This window comes from Kogia breviceps, chromosome 2, assembly GCF_026419965.1.
Source record: "Kogia breviceps isolate mKogBre1 chromosome 2, mKogBre1 haplotype 1, whole genome shotgun sequence".
NCBI classification, from domain to species: Eukaryota; Metazoa; Chordata; class Mammalia; order Artiodactyla; family Physeteridae; genus Kogia; species Kogia breviceps.
In genome coordinates this window covers 31,753,968-31,774,638 of record NC_081311.1, presented here as the reverse complement: position 1 = coordinate 31,774,638, position 20,671 = coordinate 31,753,968, and the positions used below count along the sequence as shown (strand labels likewise).

Below are 20,671 nucleotides of genomic sequence, written 5' to 3'. Positions count from 1 at the left end.
GCCTTCCTCCACTTTTAAGATGAGAATAATATCTGCTTTTAGGGTTGTGGTGATTGAAAATGAGGCCTGTGAAGTACCCAGCATATAGACACTCATTACACATTAGCTATTGCTCTAGAAAAGAGCAGGGTTGCTTTTGAAATTCCAGTGGATGGAGAAACACAATGATGGGAGTAGTGAAAAGGATAAGGTTACCTGGCATCCCTGAATCAGGGAAAAGTAGAGTAGGCCTGGGGAGGGGAGAGAGAGACAAGGAAGGAACAGAAAGAAGGAAAAAGCATCAAGGATGGGCCAATGAGGGAAGACTAGATGGGCAGGAAGGCAGCACAGCAGAGTCAAGAAACTGGCGGGAGGGCGGAAAGGAACCATGGAAAGAGCCCATCAACACAGAGCAAGTTAAACAAAGGGCCAAGCTGGGTGGTTGGGGGAGACTGATGCCAGAAGATGCTGTCATAGGCAAGAAAAGGAGGACCACTGATAAGTCTCCTGGCACCATCTTAGCCATGTGGAGGGAGAGAGGCTGGTGGATTGGATTTGCACCTAAAGCAAAGGGAGTATATTTCCTCCAAAGACGAGAAGGGTAGGGTGTTTGGCCCAGGAAGATGGATAAAAGGTATACGTGTACACCTGAGCTCTCTCCAGAAGGAGCAGTGAGATGTTTGGCCATTTCCACCCCTGCTCCAGCTCGGGTGTATGGTGTGGAAGTGAACCAGGGGCCCTGCTCTCAGGGGGAGCCAGCCTGGGTGTCCTCTGCATCACCTCCACACTAGAATGAAGTATCATCTGCTTCAAGCCCACAGGCTCATGCTTGCTCTGGGCTACAGTGACCAAGGCCAAGCACCCCAGAAAAATCTGGGAGAGCGTGGGGGTGGGAGAAGACGCTGAATCAGGGATCAGCTTTGCTGACTGGCTTTTTTTTTTTTGCCTTCTCCAAGTAGTACCAGTGAAAGAAGGAACCATTCTGAGGTTAGATAATGAGATGACTCAGGTAGGATCCCAAACATTGTTTCAGAGAGAGTTAAGGAAAGGGAAGGCAAGGCACATCCCTAAGCTTTTGAAGTACCTTGAAGGGAGCCAGTCCCCCACATCGCAGATCCCATGGTGGGCCATCAGCACTGGGACTGTCGAGCATGGAGATCAAGGTGGGAAACCCTCCCGTTCTTTATGTGGGGAGTGTGGCACCAACATGGCCCTGTCAACCCGAAAATGCACTTGCCATCTCCCCAGGTAAGCAGAGATGTGAGGTGCTTTGCCTGCTGCCTGGCCAGCAGGCTCTGAGAGGGACTTCCCTCTGGCACCAGGAGAGGGATGCAGAGGCCAACTGGCACCCTGGACAGAGCCACATGCCAGCTGGGCCCTGGGGCAGAGACTCCTGCCAACTGGCACCAAGGCAAGAGCTTCTTTGGCTGGTCCAACTCTTCTGCGTGGCCTTTGTAGTTACTCTTCCACTTTCTTTCACTGGAGAAGTCCTGACACACGCACTGGCCCCTGTGTGCTCACAGGACATCCTACTGACAGCCTTGCTGGAAAAAGGCTGACAAAGAACTGGCTGCGTCGGGGCTCTAGACCTGGGCTAACCTGTGCTAGATCCCATGTGACTACTGAACACTTGAAATGCAGCTATTCTCAATTCAGACGTGCTGTGAGTGTAAAACACACTGGATTTCCAAGACTTAGTGTGGGGGAAAAAAAGCCATAAAATCTCTCATTAATATTGTGTATATGGATTACATATTAAAATGATAGTATTTTTGATATATCGGATTAAATAAAATATAGCATTAAAACTAATTTTGCCTCTTTCTTTCTCTTCTTCTCCTTCTTTTTTTTTGTAAGGTGGCTGCTGGAAAGTTTAAAGTTACATTCATGGCTTGCACTTGTGACTTGCCTCCTATTTCTGTTGGACAGCGCTGCTCTGCGCTGTGGTCTCTGGCCTCATTCATCCGCGTGGGAACCCTGAAAGGCAGGCAGAGCAGGGAGAGAGAAGCCCAATCCACAAATGAGAATCTGAGCCTTATTCATTCATCCACCGCCCTGTAAGTATTTATTGAGCCCACTGTGCGTCTGGCGCTGTGAATACGGCGGAGGACAAAGCAGGTAGGATCAAGTCTCAGAAAGGAAAAGTGACCTGCCTGAGAGAGTGAGCTGGTAAGAAGTGTGTGGGCAGGGCTAGACCCCGAACTGCAGAGGCTAAATGCAGGGCCCTCCGCCCTATACTCCCACGGCAGAAGGGTGACGAATGTCAGAATCGAATCAAATATTCAAATCCCTTCACTTTACTTTCCTCTGGCTTTCAGGTCTCTGTAGAAGAAAGAGAGTGAGCAGTGAAGTCCTACACATGCAGGGCCTACTTCTAGCTCGGCCACCTTAGAACTTCAGTTTCCTCAATTTTAAAATGGGGGTAATAATGCCAAGCAAGGGGTTGTTCTGAAGACCAAGTGAGGTAGCTGGTACAGCTTCTGGCATACTCGATAGATGTCTTTTCTTTCTCCTTTAATAGGTCCCAAAGAGGCTTCCACCAGACCTAACTCCTCTTTTAAGATCCAGGGTCAAGGTCAATGCTATATAGTTCTTCTCTTCTAAATGTGGCTCTCTACAGTCCTTCTTGACATAAAAAAGATGTCAAGCTGGGCCTGTGCACTAAGTTAGTGTAGATGGGCTTCAATTAACACCTTTACAGGCATCTAAAAAGCGGTTTGCCAACTGACATGTCCTTGAATATCTAGGCTGGGTGCTGACCCCACCCCCGTGCTGAGTGAGACCCTCCTCAGATGTCAACGCTTCACACAATATCACTGCCCACTGGCTCACAGGTCTCCTTTGTCACCTTGAGCTCTTAAAGACAAGGACCATGTTCTCCTCTGCCCCACAGCCCCTGAGACACAGTTTGATGACTGCTGAATAACGTTAAAGGTAGAAGAGGGAGAAGATGGCATTTTCTAACCACTAAAACGGAGCTAGTTATCATGGTTGCTTAGAGCAGGCCAAGGCTCTAGACTCAGTCCCTTACAAACCGGTTTAGCGTCACAGAGAGAAACACTCGCCTCCACTGCACGGACTGGCATCTCCAGCAGGCTTACCACAAAAAAAGCAGAAGTCTCCATTAAAGTTGAATTTCAGATGAACAATTATTTCTTAGTACAGTATGCAATATTGGGGACGTACATATACTAAAAGATCATTCTTTATCTGAACTTTGAATTTAACTGGGCAAACATTTTTTAAAAATTTATTCAATCTGGAAACCCTAATCTCCAGTTTTAGCTGGTCCTCTCAAAAATGGCAATGCTGATGGTCAGCAGAACCAGGAATGAGATGTGGGGGGGGCAGTGCCAACTGGTTACCAGTTCTCTTACTGGAAAGAAGCCCCGACTCCTAATTTATGGACCTGGGGGTGGAAGTCAGGGAAGGAGAATTAGGATAAACAGAATTAGAATAAAACCTCACGATTATTTGTGACGTGGTAAGTAAAATGAGGTCTCCCGAAGTTGTCCACATCATAGTCCTGGAACCTGGGAATGTCACCTTACCCTTACGTGGCAAAAAGGACTTTGCAGATGTGATTAGATGTGATTTCAGGTTCTTGAAATGGAAGATTATCCTGGATCGTCTGGGTGGGCCCACTGTAACCACACGGGTCCTTACAACTGAAAGTGGGAGGACGAGAGTCAGGGTCAGAAAAGGAAACCTGATGATGGAGGCAGAGGTCTGGGATGCAGCCCAAGAAGGTCTCAGCTGCCCTTGCTGCTTGAAGACCGAAGGGCACCACCAGCCAAGGAGTGCAGGTGCCTCCCCTACAAGCTGGAAAAGGCAAGGGAATCTGACCTCGAGAACTGTAAGATGGTAAGTCTGTGTTGTTTTAAGCCAACACATTTGTGGTCATTTGTTACAGCAGCGATAAGAAAGGGACACACGGCAACTGCAAGAAGAAGCTGTCACATCATTTTTTCCAGAGAGAAAAATAACCACTTCAGAGATTCCTTCCTTAGCAAAAAAAAAAAATTAATGGGACTAAACATGACACCATGTGTGTTCACTTAATGCTATTTCATTTTCTCCTGACGATAACTCTGTGATAGCCTGGTAGTATTGTTTCTACAGGTAGAGAGATTGGGGCTCAGAGAGGTTTTATCACTTGCTGTAGGCGACCCAACCAGTGCGGCCACTAAGTCAGACGGGGGTCTCCCCAGGCTGAGAGACACCCAGCAGGTGCAGTCTGGGCTACAGTGAGGTGAGGGCTGTGCATCTCTACTTCTACTAAGGCATCTCTACTAAGACTCCCATGTACTTCTTCCCACCACAGCCACTAGGCAAACTGCATTTGCAATACACTTGATGTGGCTTGGTTTCTTGTTTTTTTGTTTGTTTTTGCTTGGGAAAGAATTAAACTTTGTCTCCAATTATTCAGAACATTAGGATTCTGTGCTCCGTTTCTGTTTCGGTTTGCTGTCCCCAGATGGCTCAAAGCAGAAAAAAAAAAAAAACCCAAAAAACCCCCACACACTTGTGTGGTAATTTTCAGCTTATGAAGTGTCTCCACAGCCATCATTTCATTGGGGCTTCACAGCTGCCTGGGTAAAATGGGCAGATTTCCTTCTCCCTGTTTTACAGAGAGGAAACCAGGGGCTTCAGTAAGGACAAAGGGATGCTTGCTCAGGGTCACACAGCTTGAAGTGGGTTCTTCTGACACCATCTGCTCACCTAAAACCTGGGAGAAGGGGATAAAGAAGGGGCAGATGGGGAGACAGAGTAAGGAAGGGACCAGGATTTCTGGGTTAGCACAGCCAGGAGCCCTGGGAGAGGAGGGAGGAAGGGGTCACTGATCGGGGACACCAGTTGCAGATTGGGTATCTCCATTCAGTGGCTGCCGGTGTGCTGGTGGGCGCCCAGTCACAACGCATTGGGGAATAGCCAATATTTCTTCTTAGCATGTGGTCTGAGGAATTCCAGGGCTCTGAGAGCAGAGAAGGAAAACCTATCTATTCAAAAGAGTCTTAGGAAGCTGGCTCTGCTGGGGCCAGGAATGCTGGTCTTCCCACGCCATTCTGCGTCTGATTTTATCAAGATCTTACAGAGCAGTCAGTCCCTAAGGAGGCACAGAGGTTTGTTTCCTGTGAGCGCCACACCTTCTCAGTCTCCCCCCGCCCCCTGCCCAGCTCTGCCCCCTTGAGGGTAGGCTTGTAGACTGGGAGCTGATGCTTCAGGAGCTGAAGACCCGGGCTGCCTCTCTGGCCCACATGAGGGCATGCAAGGCAATGTTCTAGAAAGAATTTGAGCTTAGGAGTCAGACTGTGTTTAGATTCTTGATCTGCCACTTTACTATCTGAGTGACCCTGAGCAGCCCTTCTCAACAGTGATCAAGCATGATCTAAACCCAACTCAGAGGTTTATTTTGGGAATTAAATGATATAGTGTAAGTCAAGTACCTTGCACCATTTCTGGCACACAGTAGTTGCTCAATTAATGATAGTGACTACACAAATATGTATTGTTATCAATGCTCAGTTTCACTAAGCTTCATGAAGTTGACCTTGGAAACTTATAAACCTAATTTCCAAGTGTGGCAGCACAATTTTCTGCCACAAAGAAAGAAGCCAAGGCTGAGCCTGTTCCCAAGTCAGTTGTGAACGCCGCTGGGGAATCTACGCACAGCTCTGAAACGGCTTGCTGCCTCCTCACTGCAGGAAGCCTTGTTTGGTGCTAAGGTTCCCTATGGGTTTTGTGATTCTTAGGCCAGGGGGGCAATACTTCATCCTGTGACTAAAATGGAAACAACTGCTAATTCATACCCTTGAAAAAATTGGCTGCAAAGCCTGCTTTATTGATAGAGCCATCAGACACAAACTTCATCCACATTCTGTTGGAGCTGGACTTTACATCCTCTGGCTTCTCGTAGCCACAAAAGTGGCCAATCAGGGCGCTCTCTTCCGCAGGGCCGTCGCGGATTTCCAGGTAGTCGTATGCACAACTGTCGTGTCTTTCGATCTAAACGGAGAAATGGAGACAACGTGAAAGACAGCAGCTTGGCCTTAAGGTTTTCAACTTAAGAAAGGAACCTAAATATCACTCTTGAAAATCTAACCAAGAGACAAAAGGACCCAAACGTGTCCTGGGCTTTTCCAAGCTGTCTCCTACTTGTGCGAGTCAAGGATGAATCAAGCTGCAAAGAGATTAAGTCATGATAAACAGGGAAGAAAGATTCAACAAAACGCCCTGGGATCCCATTCTAGACTTCTGCTTCAATTATTCCCCCACCCTCTCCAGCAGCCTTCAGCAAGGAGGCAGATGTGATTTCAAAGCCTGCAGAGGCTCTGATACCAGATGTCCTGGCAAAATGCATCATGGACTTGAAATGGCCTCTTAGGTTCCTGTTTTCAGCCAAAAAATGGAAACGTATATAGAGCACAGTGTCTAAGATCAGCAGTACTCACCTCAAAAGCTTGGAAGGTAAGCCCCACGTGAAATCCCTCTGAAACCGTAATCCTCCAAACACATTCCTTGGAAGGTCTGTAGTCATCCGGGTAGTTTGGAGATTGAATCTGACCGGCATCTTTGTTAATGTCTCCCCCACAGGTAGCTTTAGAAAAAGAGCCAGGAGGAAAGGGGGGGTCCCTGGTCAGAGCTTACTAAGGAAGTACACCACTAGGTGGCTCCACTTGCCAACATTTTCATTTCCATTCAACCAAGACTGTGCCTCCAGGAAGGCATAATCTCATGTGTTTGCAACTCTGAATTTTTCTCATATAAAGAAAATAACTGTGTAGAGCAGTGGTTCTCTACCTTTGTTGTGCATCAAAATCACCTGGGAGATTTTTCAAACTATGGGAGCCAGGGCCACATCCCAAGAAGTTCTGATCAAGTGCGTCTGGGCGATCACCGGGGGTTTGAGATCCCCCAGTGACTCTGATGCAGAGGGTGGAAGCTTCTGGTACAGAGTGATGTGTACACACGCACACGCACGCTATTTCCTTTATAAAAACAAAACTTTGGCCTCTCCAAAATTACAATTTAAGTCCCTAAGGGGCCTTAATAACTATTTAGTGTTTTCCTTTGAGTGGAGGGCGGGCACAGGGGTACCTAGCCAGAGAAACCCAATATGTGGAACAAACGGAAGCAGAATCGCCCTGGTGGCAGCTGCCTAGAGCCCAGACCTATTGGTTCCCTCCACTCAACCACCATGGTGGCCTCAGAGGCCCTTCCAAGACATGCAGCTGGAAATTCCTTGACATTGGCCAAAGTCCTCTTTTCACAAATGAAACTCAGAGAGGTTTGGATTCTTCGCTCAGGCTCACACAGCTATTCAGAGGCTGCTTGCATTTCCACAGTGTTCTATAACCCCCAACACCATCCCCACTGGACTGGAAGGAGGGTTCAGCAGGGTGGTGACAGGTAGGGGGCGCCTGGCCTGAAGGGAGCCCAGCTAGCCTCTCAGCTTCCGTAAGGTGGGAGAAGGGGACGGCGCTGCCCCACCCTCAGGGCTCGGGCAGCTGCCCCACGGGCAAGGGCGGGAAGGGACACCGGCTGCACGTGAAGGATGGAGGCACATCAGGAGCCACGCTGGCGGCTTCTCTCGTCACGAACAAACCTTCATACACCGCGAAGAAGCCCTTGCCCGGGATGTTGCTGCTGCTTCGGAATTCCACCCAGAGCCGGCTGTCCGTGGAGATGAGCGGCTCCGGAACTTTGTCGCCGCAAAACCTACCTGGGAGGCGGAAAAGAACGGTCAGGCTGCTGGCCGACAGCACGGAGGGACTCAGTGCAGGCAGAGAAAGAGCAGTGTTGCTTCAAATGCAGTTCAAGGTGAGCAGTCCTCGCCGGGCAACTCATCCTGTAGCACATACAGGATTAAAAGCTGGGATGGAAACAGTCACAAGCCTGTATGCCTCCTTCAGGAGAGTCTCAGACTCCAATCAGTCAAACACCCTGAGTGTGGCCCAGGCACCCCCTCCCCTACCAGTGGGTCTTGTTGAGGTGCTGAGGGGGATGAGGACGTCCCAGCAAGGCCAGCGGTGGGATGGTGGCCTGAGCGAGTGATGAGTGTCCCCCCTGGTATTTCTATTACATATACACCCTCCTATTTGGGGGGCATGCCTTATGCCTTCCTTGTCTCGGGGAAGGGTTGCCAGAGGACACATGATGACAAAACCAGTTCTTGGCTTTTGAATTCCGCAAGTCTGACCACAATACCAAGGATTGGGGAAAATACACAATGAATAAGAGCACACTTCCCCTGCCTTGTAGTCTTAGAAAGATTTCTAGGATGGAGGAGCAATCCTCACCTAGAGGGAGAGAGGACTGGAGAGGGCACCATGGAACCTCTGAAAGGACCCTGTGCCCTGGGTGGAGAAGTTGATAGAGACCCCAAGGAGGTTTAAGGAGCTGTACCCCCAGGGCAGTGCCTGGCGGAGCCTGGAGGGGCAACAAGACCCTGGATTCCCCATGTCCCACCTGGGGTCAGAACAGGAGTGTCTGTGTGTTTTCTTAAGACATTAGGCCAGGAGACAGGCATGCAGAGTTCTTCAGGGAAAGCAGGACACGATGGCAGCAACAGGACTCCTGGGAGGGGATGGAAGCGACTTTCCCATAGCCCAGAGGGCCTGGGGAGCCATAGCACGTCTCCCATAGAACGTCTTCTAAGGGAGATGTGGACTTGGCACCAGTCTGAACTGGCCTAGGGCTGAGGCAAGGAGGAGGCACCGCAGCCACTTAGGTGGACAGAGGACTGGAGACAAGAGGGGGATGAGGACATCCCAGCAACGCCAGTTGGGATGGCGACGTGCCAGACAGCATGCCCTGGCACAAAGTGTGCCCCCCACTGGCACCCTGTGGGAAAAGCCACAAACGGACTGTAATTAAGTTCCCACTACCTGATGGAAAGGGGCTCATAATTGCTACTGAACTTGTGGTATTGAACATACAAATAAATGTGTATTTCTTAGACACGTGGGTACATTGTGTGAAATCTGGACCCTTTACGGAGGAGAAGGGGGAAGGCCAGGCCTTCCCAGGGCATGGTCATCCTTGGCCATATAATTTCCAATGCCACCTAAGGATGGCAGCCAGGGCAAGAACGGGGGTGGGGCGGGAGATGGACTGAGTCATACTCATCATCAGTTCACAACACAGACCAGCCAAGGTCTCTCTGAACAGAAAGCGTCCATGGCTCCAGCAAGTGCTGACTGTGTGAGTCACTCAAGAATCCATTTAACATGGGGGGGGGGGTGACGGTTAATGGGTACGGGCTTTCTCTGGGGGATGATGAAGACGCTCGCAGACTGCGGTGGCTGTACAACTCTGTGAGCACACGGAAACCGCTGACTTACATGCGTTAATGACGAGATGTATTATGGTGCACGAATTGTATCTCCAAAAAAAATGTTTTAAAGTCCATTTGACAGATATTTAGTGGGTACCCTCTTATGGCCAGCACTGTGTTAGCCACTGGATCAACCCCTTGAAGCTGTGACGCTGCTTTGCCCTTCTGAGAAATGGGGCGGGGGGTGGGGTGAGACTGGGGGAGTAATAAATGCCACTACAGACATTTCCTAGTGGCCAACTGTGGTCCACATTCTTCGGGGAGACACAGGGGTAGAGGTTGCTAATCTCCTTCCATTTCCTTCTGATTCTGGCTGCCTGTAGCCTTTTGGATTTGGGGAGCTTAATATTAAGGGAGATGAGCTAAAACTGCTGTTGAGAATTGGGCAAGGAAAAATCCGTCAGAAGTCTATACACTTCCAATAATGGTTCCTCGGGCATGGCCAATTAATGTCAATTAGTTCTTGGAAAACAACATGTAAGCTTGGGGAAGTATTGTTCACCAGGGAGAAGTCGGAGCCACTGAACAGTGGTTGGGCAATGCCGGTTCACAAAAGGAAATCTTGCTTAGCTAAACCGAGTTTCAAGTCCAAATTTCTCCTTTTAAAACCCCAGCTGTCACAGCCGCTGGGGAAGTTTTCAAAAGAGAGAGGGACTTCCACCACCTTGCTGCCTAAGAAACCACGCACCCCAGGGCCACAGGACCACCCACCTCTGCTCCGTACCCCGGAAGAGACAGGAATTACCGGCTCAGGTGTGTTTTACTGCCTTGGCAGAGCTAGACTTGGTAGAATAAATTACAAATTATGTCTAAGCAACGTCTCCCCACATTACCTTGTATTCTTAACTAGAACCTTCTACATTGTCCTTGGACTGATGTCTCCAGATTCTCACCTTCACTGTAATGGTTCTGATAAAAGCTCCCTTTTGAATTGAACCAGACTATGCCAGACAATGTCCTACACACTTTACATGGATTTTCTATTGGCCTCCCTACTACCTTCTGAAATAGGTGCTATTATTAATGTCATTTCTGAAAAAACTGAGCTTTGGAGAATTGGAGCTGAGTTACACTCAGCGTGAGTTACACTCAGGATTGTAAGTGGCAGCAGGATTTGAACCTTGGCAGCCTGAGATCTTGACCTCATCATCAGTCTCACCCTCTTCATCACCATCACCGCCACCACCATCCAAAGGAACTCCTCTGTTTGAGGTGCAGTTCTGAACACTGCCCCTTTTTTTGGATCAGTAGACATCAAATCTGCTGTCAGGAATAGCGTCACTTTTCCTATTTCCCAATTTGGAAACAGACACATAGGAACGAAGATCAAAGACTCAAACCATAAAGCAAACTTGTGGCAACACCAGGCTGGCCAGTTTGATTCACGCCATCAGTTCTGCTCATTTGGGGGGGGCCGCCCCTGCCCAGAGAGCCCTTAGTAGTGGAGCCACGCGACACTGATTGGCCAGCCTGGCCTTTCTGAACCTCCCTCCCCACTTCAGGGAAGGGGGAAGAAAAGCTTTTGTGTGCGTTGTGGTGGCACAGAATGCCCGAGGACCTTTCTGCCTACAAAAGTGCATTGTTAGAGTAATTCCTGTAGCAGAAATAAGGGAGGGGAATCCAATTAACGGGCCAGTGTTTCAGATTACTAGATGAGTTCTGTATGCAGCCACCTTCCTCCCCTCTTTAGGTGCAATCCCCTCAGTGACCCCCGAAACTGAAGAAAACAATCTGCTATCTTTAAGCAGCCGTGAAATGTTCTCAATCTACTTACATTTCCCTTTAATCACTATGTGAAAAGCTGGGCCCCAAACAGCCTTCTCCCAAGGAGACTAGCAGGCTGGAGAGAAAATGGACTAGAGAAAAGGTGTCAGATTCCTCAACCGGAATCTGGTTCCTGCCTTTGGAGGAGGAGTTTAATAAGGATATCAAGAAGAGGAAATGCAGATGAGGACACTACAAGTGGACTCCATGGGGAGTCATAAAGGGTTCATTCATAAAAAGTTATGCGTCCATTATGCCTGGATTTTCACACACTGCCCTGGGAAAATATGCGATGCACAGTTTTTCAGAGCAAGACGCATACTTTCACAATCCGCCCTAATCCGCTCTCCCTCCTGCCAAAGGGGCATTGACCTGCCTCCTCCCAGCAGATTTCATGGCACTGACCCCTCCCAGGGACCAGCTCGGCCCACACAATGCACTTGTTCCAAACACAAAAGTTCACTAACAACTGCATTTGGAAACATCAGAGCAGGCCAAATAGTTGGCAAAGGAGAACTCCTGCAAATGAAGAATGACGGTTACAGGCGCGGGGCCATGCCTTGGCTACAGCACACTCGGCACGCGCGCACACACTCTCTCTCTCTCTCTCTCTCACATCCACACACTCTCACACACACATCCGCACACTCACTGCAAAAGTGTGTAAAATATAAGCAAAACAAAACCAAACAAAAAAACCAAACAAAAAACCATCATTGATAATGACGAACGGCAAAAGCTCCATCTAATCAATGAACATGTAATCAGAGTTCCCAGGATCTGTAGTGAGAAAATTCTTGTTTCAAGTTCAAGGAACAGCTGGGAAATCCCTCTTCCTGTGCCCATTTTCAGGAGCGTGCCTTGGCCCTCTCCACGGAACTTTAGGAACAGAGAGCTTCCCCCTCCTGAGCTTTTTAAGTCTATCACATTCCCTGGGGGGTATAGGGTTGCCAGATTTAGCAAACAAAAATACAGGAAGCCTAGTTAAATTTGAATTTCAGATAAACAACGAATCATGACAGTCCTATGGGGAGCCCCTTCCAGATTCAGCAGTCCTCTTGTCCCATCAGCTGGACGTCTAAGTTCTGACCTGATCTCAACCACCAGCAGGCTGTGTGGCCTTAGCGAGTTGGTTTGCACTTGGGGAGTGCGGTTTTCTCATGAAGGTGTGTGACTCTAAGGTCCCCGAGATTCCATGTTATCATGAAACTCCCTCCTCCCACACAGTTTCTTTTATTAATTATAAAATAATGCCTGAATGCATTCTTGTCAAAGAGCCAAATAATCCAGAAGTAGACAAACCAAACCATGGGGTTGCCCCCCACCCCGTGCTTCCTTTCTCAGAGTGCAAGGGCGCTCCTCAAAACTTCTTTACAAATTCCTATCTATTTGTACCTTTAGGAATTTAAACTCATGGCCCTCTGCACTGAGTTGTGTGCCTTTCCCAGTGGCAAGCTGATCTGGCTGAGACCCTTCGGCCGTACAGAAGCTTAGTATCTGCCAGGCCGCCCTGGGTCCAGCCAGACCCTCTGTTCCTGTCTCTTCTGATCTACCCCCAGAATCTGTAACGAAGTTGGGCTCAGTCTGGCAGTGAAACTCCCCACCTTAGCTCTCTCCCTTCTTTCCGGCCTCCGTCTTTGCTCAGTTGTCCTAATAGCAGCTCACACTCAGGCCAGTCATTCGAAGCATACCAAGTATGGCTTTTCTGCCGACGTGAAGACATGCCAGGGGCAAAGTCTACGCTGCGAACTTATGCTGGTCCAACTCAGAAGCCCACCCTGAAGAGCACTCTAAAAGTGAGGACCACCCACTCTCAGCGGACACCCTCCCATCCGGCTCCTTATGACTCTGCTTTTTTTTTTTTTTTTTGTGGTACGCGGGCCTCTCACTGCTGTGGCCTCTCCCGTCGGGGAGCACAGGCTCCGGACGCGCAGGCTCAGCGGCCATGGCTCACGGGCCCAGCCGCTCCGCGGCACGCGGGATCCTCCCGGACCGGGGCACGAACCCGCGTCCCCTGCATCGGCAGGCGGACTCTCAACCACTGCGCCACCAGGGAAGCCCATGTGACTCTGCTTCTTATCCTGACTCCACCATGGTGGACATTTCTGGGCCAGACGAGTCCCCATGTCCATTTTCCTAACACTGATGCCATTGGTCCTCTATATGACGTGGATCTTCCCTGGTCACCCTGAGAGATCTGCCTCTGGTGACCAATCCTGAGTGAACTGACTTTTCTCTTTATGCTACACCTGCCCACCTTCCCTCACTCAAAGGTCCACCTGCCTTTTCATGGATGAGTTCAAGCACTGTTCATCTCCCCAAATAAATTACATGCTCACCATAGAGAAATTAGAAAATACAGCTAAACCAAGAACAACAACAACAGAATAAATTTTAAAAAATACTCCATCATCCTGAAATAACCACTGTGTGTTATTTATTTATATTTCTTGTTTTACTTAATATTTATATTGTAGATCACAAAAGGGTTTCTTCCAGTCAAATCCAGGCTGCACAATGTTTTCAGTAATTTTGTTTTGGGTAATTTGAGTCAGGATATTTACTGTTCAGTGTGCCACACTCCCAGCCACTTCTTACTTTCTTATACCAGCCCCATCTCACTCATTTACACCTTATACCCAAAGGCATCTGGTTTTGCAACGCCTGCATCGATATACAAGTGTATTTTTGTTAAAATGGAATCCTACTGCATATCCTATTTTGCAACACCTTTTGTGTAGCAATGTACGATGAACATCTTTCTGTATCAATAAATAGTCCCCTCCAACTTTATTTTTAATGGCTGGATAGTTTTCCATTGAAAAGATGTATTATAATTTATTCATCTAACACCTGTTGAATATTTAAATTGTTTTCAATGTTTCCTGCTTCACTGAACATCCCTGTAGCGAGAGCTTTGCACACTTCCTTAATTAGTTCCCTAGGACAAATTCTAAGAAGTGGAACGGCTGGGTCAAAGAGTATTCGCAGTTTTAAAAGCTTTTAACATGTGCGGCCAAATGGAGTGTTCGAGTTTTACAATGACACCGACCCGTGAGAGCTTCCTGTGACTGGCAGGATGGACCCTTCCAAATATTAACAGCATCGCAGACGGCATCTGAGCACTCCTCTCTTAAGGCTTTCTGAAGTCAACTCACCCAACAGGGGGGCTTTTCTCCAATAACCATCCCGGACCTCCACGTAGTCGTACCAGCAGAGGCGGCTTTTAAACAAATCCATGGACGTGAAGTTTAAGACGATCTGCAAAGAGTTACCGTAAAGTGAGTTTTGGCAGCCAAGCCTGAGGAGTTGTGAAGATACGTCTGGCATAGCGGTGTTCTCACGTTACCCTTTAGCATACAGAGCCCTCAGACCACAGTAGGAGTGTCCTCTCAAAAGCACATTCACAGGAAACCTCATGACATTCAATAATAAACCTTAAACAGGATGGGGAATAAACAGAGGAGATGGGTTCTTTGGTTCTGTCTGGGGAATAACTGGGGCTTTTGAAGTCACTTGGTGGTTTATAGAAAGCAAGATGCATTAAAAAGACTGGTCGGGGTGCATTGAGACTGGGGATTTGGAAGGAGGTAAGAGGTCAGTGGAGTTTAGAGATACGAAAAGATCTTAAAACATCATCAATCATTCCAAAGGCTTTGGGGTGAGCCCAAGTGCATCCGAGAACCTCTGTGATCAATGTTCCCCTGGCCATGACCTCACTCTTCTGAGGTGTGGTGTGTCTAATAGCCTTCCTACAGTTAGTCCGTTCATTCATTGATTCATTCATTCCACCATTGTTAGTTGACCACCTACTGTGTGCCAGTCTGTGTTGGCCAATCAAGTTAGAAAGATCGGTAAGACAGAGTACTCGCCTTTAAGGAGCTCAGAGAATGAGGGAAGGGCAGTTGTGCCAAGCCAATTAGAACACTATGGAATAAATGCTGAGAAGAAAGGGACGGACAGAAAGGCATTCTGGAGCCCCAAGGAAGAACTAGATTCTGCCCGGGAGAATCTGGAGAAGGCTTCTCGGAGGAGGTGGCATTTCACCTAAGGAGAATAGGGGCCCAGGGGCCAGAGAAGGAGGGCCAGACAGAATTCTGATGCAAGGGACTGACACGAGCAGAGCAAGGAGATGTCTGGGGAACCGCACTGTGATTCCAGCAGGGTGATCGAGCGCGTGTCTAATATGAGGGGGCAGAAGAGGTGAGGAGAAGGAGTGAAGGCTGGGGAGGTGGGTTCAGAGGGACTGGGAAGGAAGGTTTCCAGTCCCTCTGGACACACTTGAGGCCATTCAGCCGTGCCCCTGCCCACAAGCAGTGGAGGGGGTGGGGGGACCCTGCAGACTTGGCACACAGGTGCTGCACCCCTTCCAACTCAGACGGTCCAGACCGAGGTCAGGTTTGCCCTCTCCCTTCACGCCCCTTCAAGCCCCGCCATGCAACGTGCCCGGGATTGTCTGGCTGTAGCTCCCAAGTGGGCTTCCTGCCCGCCCTCGGCGTGTACCTTGCCCGCCGTCTCTCAGCTCTTTCGCTCTCCAGAGTCCCCTGAAGAGCCCTGCCCCAGCTCCTGCACCTCTGACCCTATCTATGGCTTTTCCCACTCGGGGGGACCTTGCTATAGGGCAGTTCATCTTTTTCTAGCATGTTCACTCTCCTCCCTCCGCTGGCCACTTTCTTTTCTATTCTTACAGCCCCGGGTCCCACTGTCTCTCCCACCCGTGGCTGGAGGGCTGCAGGTCAAAGTTTGCAGTGCCCTCCCGGCCACATCGAAAGGACTTAGTTCTTTGTCCTTGTTCTCTGGCCCCTCTGCTTTGAACCTCTCCTCTCTGGTTTCCACCACACTCTGTCCACTGTTCTCTCTCCTCGGCTGGCTCCCGTCCTCCCCGCTCCCCATTAACTGTAAGGACACCTCAAAAGAAAGCACTGTCCTCCCAGCTTCCCTGTCTGTAGGTGACACCCTCGCCCCGATCACTGAGGTGCTGTACCTTGGGGTTAGCTCTCCTTGGCCTCTATTGCTTATCCCAGTGCTGATGGACTTTCTTCCTTTGAGATGTCTGAGCTCCCGCTCCAGGTCAGTCTCGCTGCCCCTTCAACAGCCCTGCCTGCGTTGGTCCTGCTGAGATGATTCCGGAACACCTCCCTGCTGTGCCCCCGTCCATCCTGCACACTAGGTCTTTTGGATCAATCCTGCACTTACAGCTCATGTTTACCAGATCCCTCCTGTGCTCGGAAAACTTCAGCAGCTCCCTATGCCCCCGTCTCATAAATTAAACTCTGATTACTTTCCAGAGCCTCCAGCACCCATCCTATGTGACCTTATTTCCCAGTGCACCCTGATATATCCGTGCTAATGAGACCATCCCATGCCTGGATAGGGGGCCCCTCCTTCCCCCTTGAGTCCGTCCATGATTTCCCAGATGGACATGATCTTTCCCTCTTTGGAACTCCTCCCTCCCTATATTTGAGTGATTCTAGAGCAGGCGTTTTAGAGGCAAGCAGATCTGGATTTCCTCCCAGCTCTACCCTTCCTGGCTCTGGAATCTTGAGAAAACACTTGTCCTCTTGGGCCTTTAGCTTCCTCATCTGTAAAGAAACATGCACACCATTGGGTTGTTGAGGGGACTGCACGAGAAACTGTCTATGGCGTGTGTAGTGCTATGCCTGGCACATAATAGACACTTGATGAATGGTGATTTAAAAAATCAAGCCACACTGAATGTACACTTAATGCACCATGAACCGGACACACGAAGTGCTCTTCACACAGGCTGCCCGTCTTGAGAGTGTCCACCAGCTCCCTTGTTCAGGTCTCAGGACAAGGAGCACCGTCTTCCACAAAGCCCTGTGATCTCCTAGGAAATGAAGTCAGTACCAGAAAATAACTGGCCAGCTTACCTCCTGTGTTGCAGTGTGTGTGTGTGTGTGTGTGTGTGTGTGTGTGTGTGTGTGTGATGTCACTTTTCTTTCAACCTGCTTGTGGATTAGAATCACCTCAGAATTTAAAAAGATACCAGTGCCAAGCAAATGCCCCTCCTTCAATTAAATCAGACTCCCTAGGGGTGAAGGGAGGACCCCAACTCTAAAGTCTAATCTCTAAGTCTCTTGAAGACAGGGGTTGTACCTTAGATTTCTTTCATCTCTCCCATGGTGCTAGAATTCAGGTGGAGGGGCTCAGTAATCCTTGCTAACTGGTTGCAAGACAATTCTTTAGCCTTCGCTTTTTAAAATTTCAGAAAGGAAATGTTATTACACGTTCACAATCTGAATGAACGGATAATTATTCAGCTAATTATCTAAGTATGTTAGTGAACCATAAAGACCATAGGAGAAGAGGTGATGAACAAGAGGTGAAACTCAAATCAATCAAGTTTGCTGATGACCAGCAGCTCTGGGGAAGGCTGGGTGAAGCAGAAGTTGAAATAATTGGTGCTGGAATTTCAATGATATATTTTCCCTGCCCCTAGTCAGCAATAATAATTAAGGCTTGGTGAATCTCATGCAGTTCAAACATATCACAGAGCCTCTGCTATTCAGGGCAATTCAACAATTTAGGGATTGCCAGATCCCTTCCTTCTCCTCCTCCTTCTTCCCTCCCAAGGATGCCTCCTGCGGGCACAGGGACCTCATCTGCCCAAGGCAGACAGGTCTGAAGTTTCTCAGGCTCACGATGACAACCACACAGTCATAAATGCTTAGAGCCAGAGAAAAGATGTGTGCGTGTGGCTATTGTATGTGTGCGTGTGTGTGTGTATGTGTGCATGTGAGTCTGTGTGTATGAATGCATGTTCACATGTCTATCAGCCTGTCCCCTTTGTGGAATAATTTAGGATGACAGTTAAGCATTCAGGCTCTCAGAGTCAAATCGCCTGGGGTCAAATCCCAATACAACAAACTGAGTAGCCTTAGGCAAGTCCATTTCCTTAACTGCAAAGTGAGTGTGGTAATAGCACCAATCACATGAAGCTGTCGTGAGGATTAAATGAGAGACTCCACACGATATGCTGAGAATAGCTCCCATGCTGTAGAAAATGCTCACAATGGTCTAAGCCATTGTTTCCCTCTAGTTGTCACAGTATATTTAACTTAACATTTAAGTGGACATTTTTTTTATAGTGATGAATTAGGAATATCTGAAGATTGGCTACAGGCACCTGAAAATCCAACACCTCCCACTGCACGCCCACCTGTAAGTTTTCCATTCAGCCGCCCATCCATCTACACATCCATTCAACAAATAATATTTATTGTATGACTCTGTGCCATGGGCTGTGTTGGGTAATGAGGTGAGCTTAGGGTCTAGAAAGGGGACGGCCAAATAGCCAGCAGTCATGATACTGTGAGACAAGCCACGACAGGTATGACTGCAGGAAGCTAGACCCAAGGGGCAGAGATGCAAAAGTAGCTGCATCTAGGTTGAGACAACATGAAGAACCCTTGGGTTTGTAGTGAACTGTAGGGAAAATTACAAGCTTCGAGGTGCAGAAGCCCCAGTTCCCAGTTCTATATCTTCCTCTGAATGTGAGCAATTTTTTTAAATGTCTGGGCCTCGGATTCCTTGTTCAAATAACGGACATAAGGAGATGAACCCTGCAGAAGGGTTAAGAATATACCACCCTTGGACCAGGGCAAAAGAGGCCCCTGAGCTGGGCTCAAGTTTAGAGGGCCATGGAATCTTCAGAACCAAAGGAATGTGCCTATACAGAGTTTTCCCAGCTCCCAGACTGCACCTCAGGAGCCCAGGACCTTGGAATTCCCTGTCTAAATAGCCCTGAGGCCACTTCCAGGTGTACAAGGACCTCTGCCCTGGATCCATCCTCCCGAGGGTGGACAGCACACCTGGCCAGTCCACCTCCACTGGAGAGGGAACCAAGGAACAGCTGTTTGCAAGGTAGGAGTGGAGGGTGCTTGGGATTGTGGGCTGGGGGTTGCCCTGGGTGCTCCTAGATGGAGCTGGGGCTGGGAAGAGGAAGAGGGGCCAGCCGTGGCTGGGGCTAGCTCTCCCTGTAGTGCCACCTTCCAGAACAGCACTCCGAGGGGTCAAGAAATTCTAAATTGGATCCTCGCCTTTCAGGGCATCCTGATGGTGTATTTATCAAGGTAGGAGGGTGGCACCTACTTTGTTTTACATACTGTGAGCTTGATTTATAACCCCTGTAGACATTTAGTACATAGGCCTCCATTTGTATGGGGGAGGCTGGTGGGAAAGTCCAGAAATCATGAACGTTAAGCAAGCTTGCACAGTGACTGGCACATAGTAGGGGCTCATAACATAACAGCTATTATTATTACTGTTAATAATAATACTAGTGCCTCATGCCTCACCCAACTCAAAGAATGCGCTGTCATTTCCTGAGGTGGTTGCACACCTACCTTTTCCCCTGGAGTAACCGATATCCTCCAGACACAGTGGGAATAAGAAGGGTAGCCATTCGGGAAACCGGGTGCGGAAAAGTTTCCCGTCGTGTCCTGCAGGGTCTCCCCACATGCTGCACAAGCAAAACAACACGTGTGATCCGGGCATGTGCACACACTCCCCGCCCATGCAGCCCCCTGGACAGGCCTGCTGAGCAAATTCACCCCTTTACCAGCCAAAGCTCTCAGAACACCTTGGCAAAAAGCATGTCAGGCAGATTGACATTTTTCTGGCAAAATGTCAACAAAATAAAAGCAAATAAATGTCAATAAAAGCAAAAATCGGGCCTGGGGGCCAAAAAGTAACACCCCAGGGGTTTCTTCTGAGGATCTCAGGGTTGAGTACAACCTAGAGGTTTGAATCTCAGCTCTCTAGCCAGCTGTTTGGTGGTGGGCAAATGTCCCAGCCTTGCGGGGCCTCAGTTTTCTTTTCTGTGAAATGGGTGGGACCTACCTAGAGGGTTAATGAAACCATCTGCATTACATGAAATGGCTCAGTGCAATGCTCAGCACACTGTGAGTTCCCCCCTACATGGCAGCCATTGTAATTACTGCTAATAACATCTGTGGCAGAGAGAATACAAAAGTGCAAAAGCACATGGAGCAAAACAGAAAATGCTTTGAAGTTTATTTCAGCTGTTAGTTGGAATCTTGCCTCTTCTTTTTCTGCTACCCACCTCTGAAAGAGCTACGGAATAGTCAAGAAAACAGAGGAAAATGACCAGAAGCACAGGAAGCTGGAATATTCTAGAGTAGGCTATTCTGCCCTTGAACGTTTGAGGGTTGCCTGGAGTCTAGAACCTAGTCCGATGTATGTGAAGAATATTTCCCCTAATTTGTCCTCAAAAGAAAAGGTATCTCTATGTGTAAGCTTGGAAGCTACAGCTTTTGTATCCCCTCATCTCTAGGGATTCAGGCCCCAAAGACAGGTACATTGGTTTGCTGAGTGCCCCTCCTTTCATGGGGCCACCTCCAAAGTGTGGGAAACACACTTCCTTACACTTCTTTTCCTACATGCAATTCAGTCTCTGCGTGGCAACCACCTTTGCTTTCAGTTACTACTTGAAACTATTTGAAGATGCAGTTTTTGGAGCTGCAGGAAGGAAGAGCTGGAGAACGGCCCATATCGGCCTCAGGAAATCCTGGATATTGGGGCTTTAATATCATGTTACCGAACAAC

At 48.7% G+C, this 20,671-nt stretch overlaps 1 protein-coding gene across 1 annotated transcript in view; it reads right to left on the bottom strand.

Moving 5' to 3' along the window:
- The window catches only part of TLL2 (tolloid like 2), a 137,119-nt gene that overhangs the window by 15,946 nt on the left and 100,502 nt on the right, over nucleotides 1–20,671 (bottom strand). The window contains exons 9-13 of the mRNA XM_059054488.2: nucleotides 19,450–19,565; nucleotides 14,239–14,341; nucleotides 7,586–7,702; nucleotides 6,432–6,577; nucleotides 5,790–5,985 (exon numbers count right to left, since the gene is read on the bottom strand). Of these exons, the coding sequence (XP_058910471.1) occupies nucleotides 5,790–5,985; nucleotides 6,432–6,577; nucleotides 7,586–7,702; nucleotides 14,239–14,341; nucleotides 19,450–19,565 (678 nt within the window). The remainder of the gene's footprint in view (nucleotides 1–5,789; nucleotides 5,986–6,431; nucleotides 6,578–7,585; nucleotides 7,703–14,238; nucleotides 14,342–19,449; nucleotides 19,566–20,671) is intronic.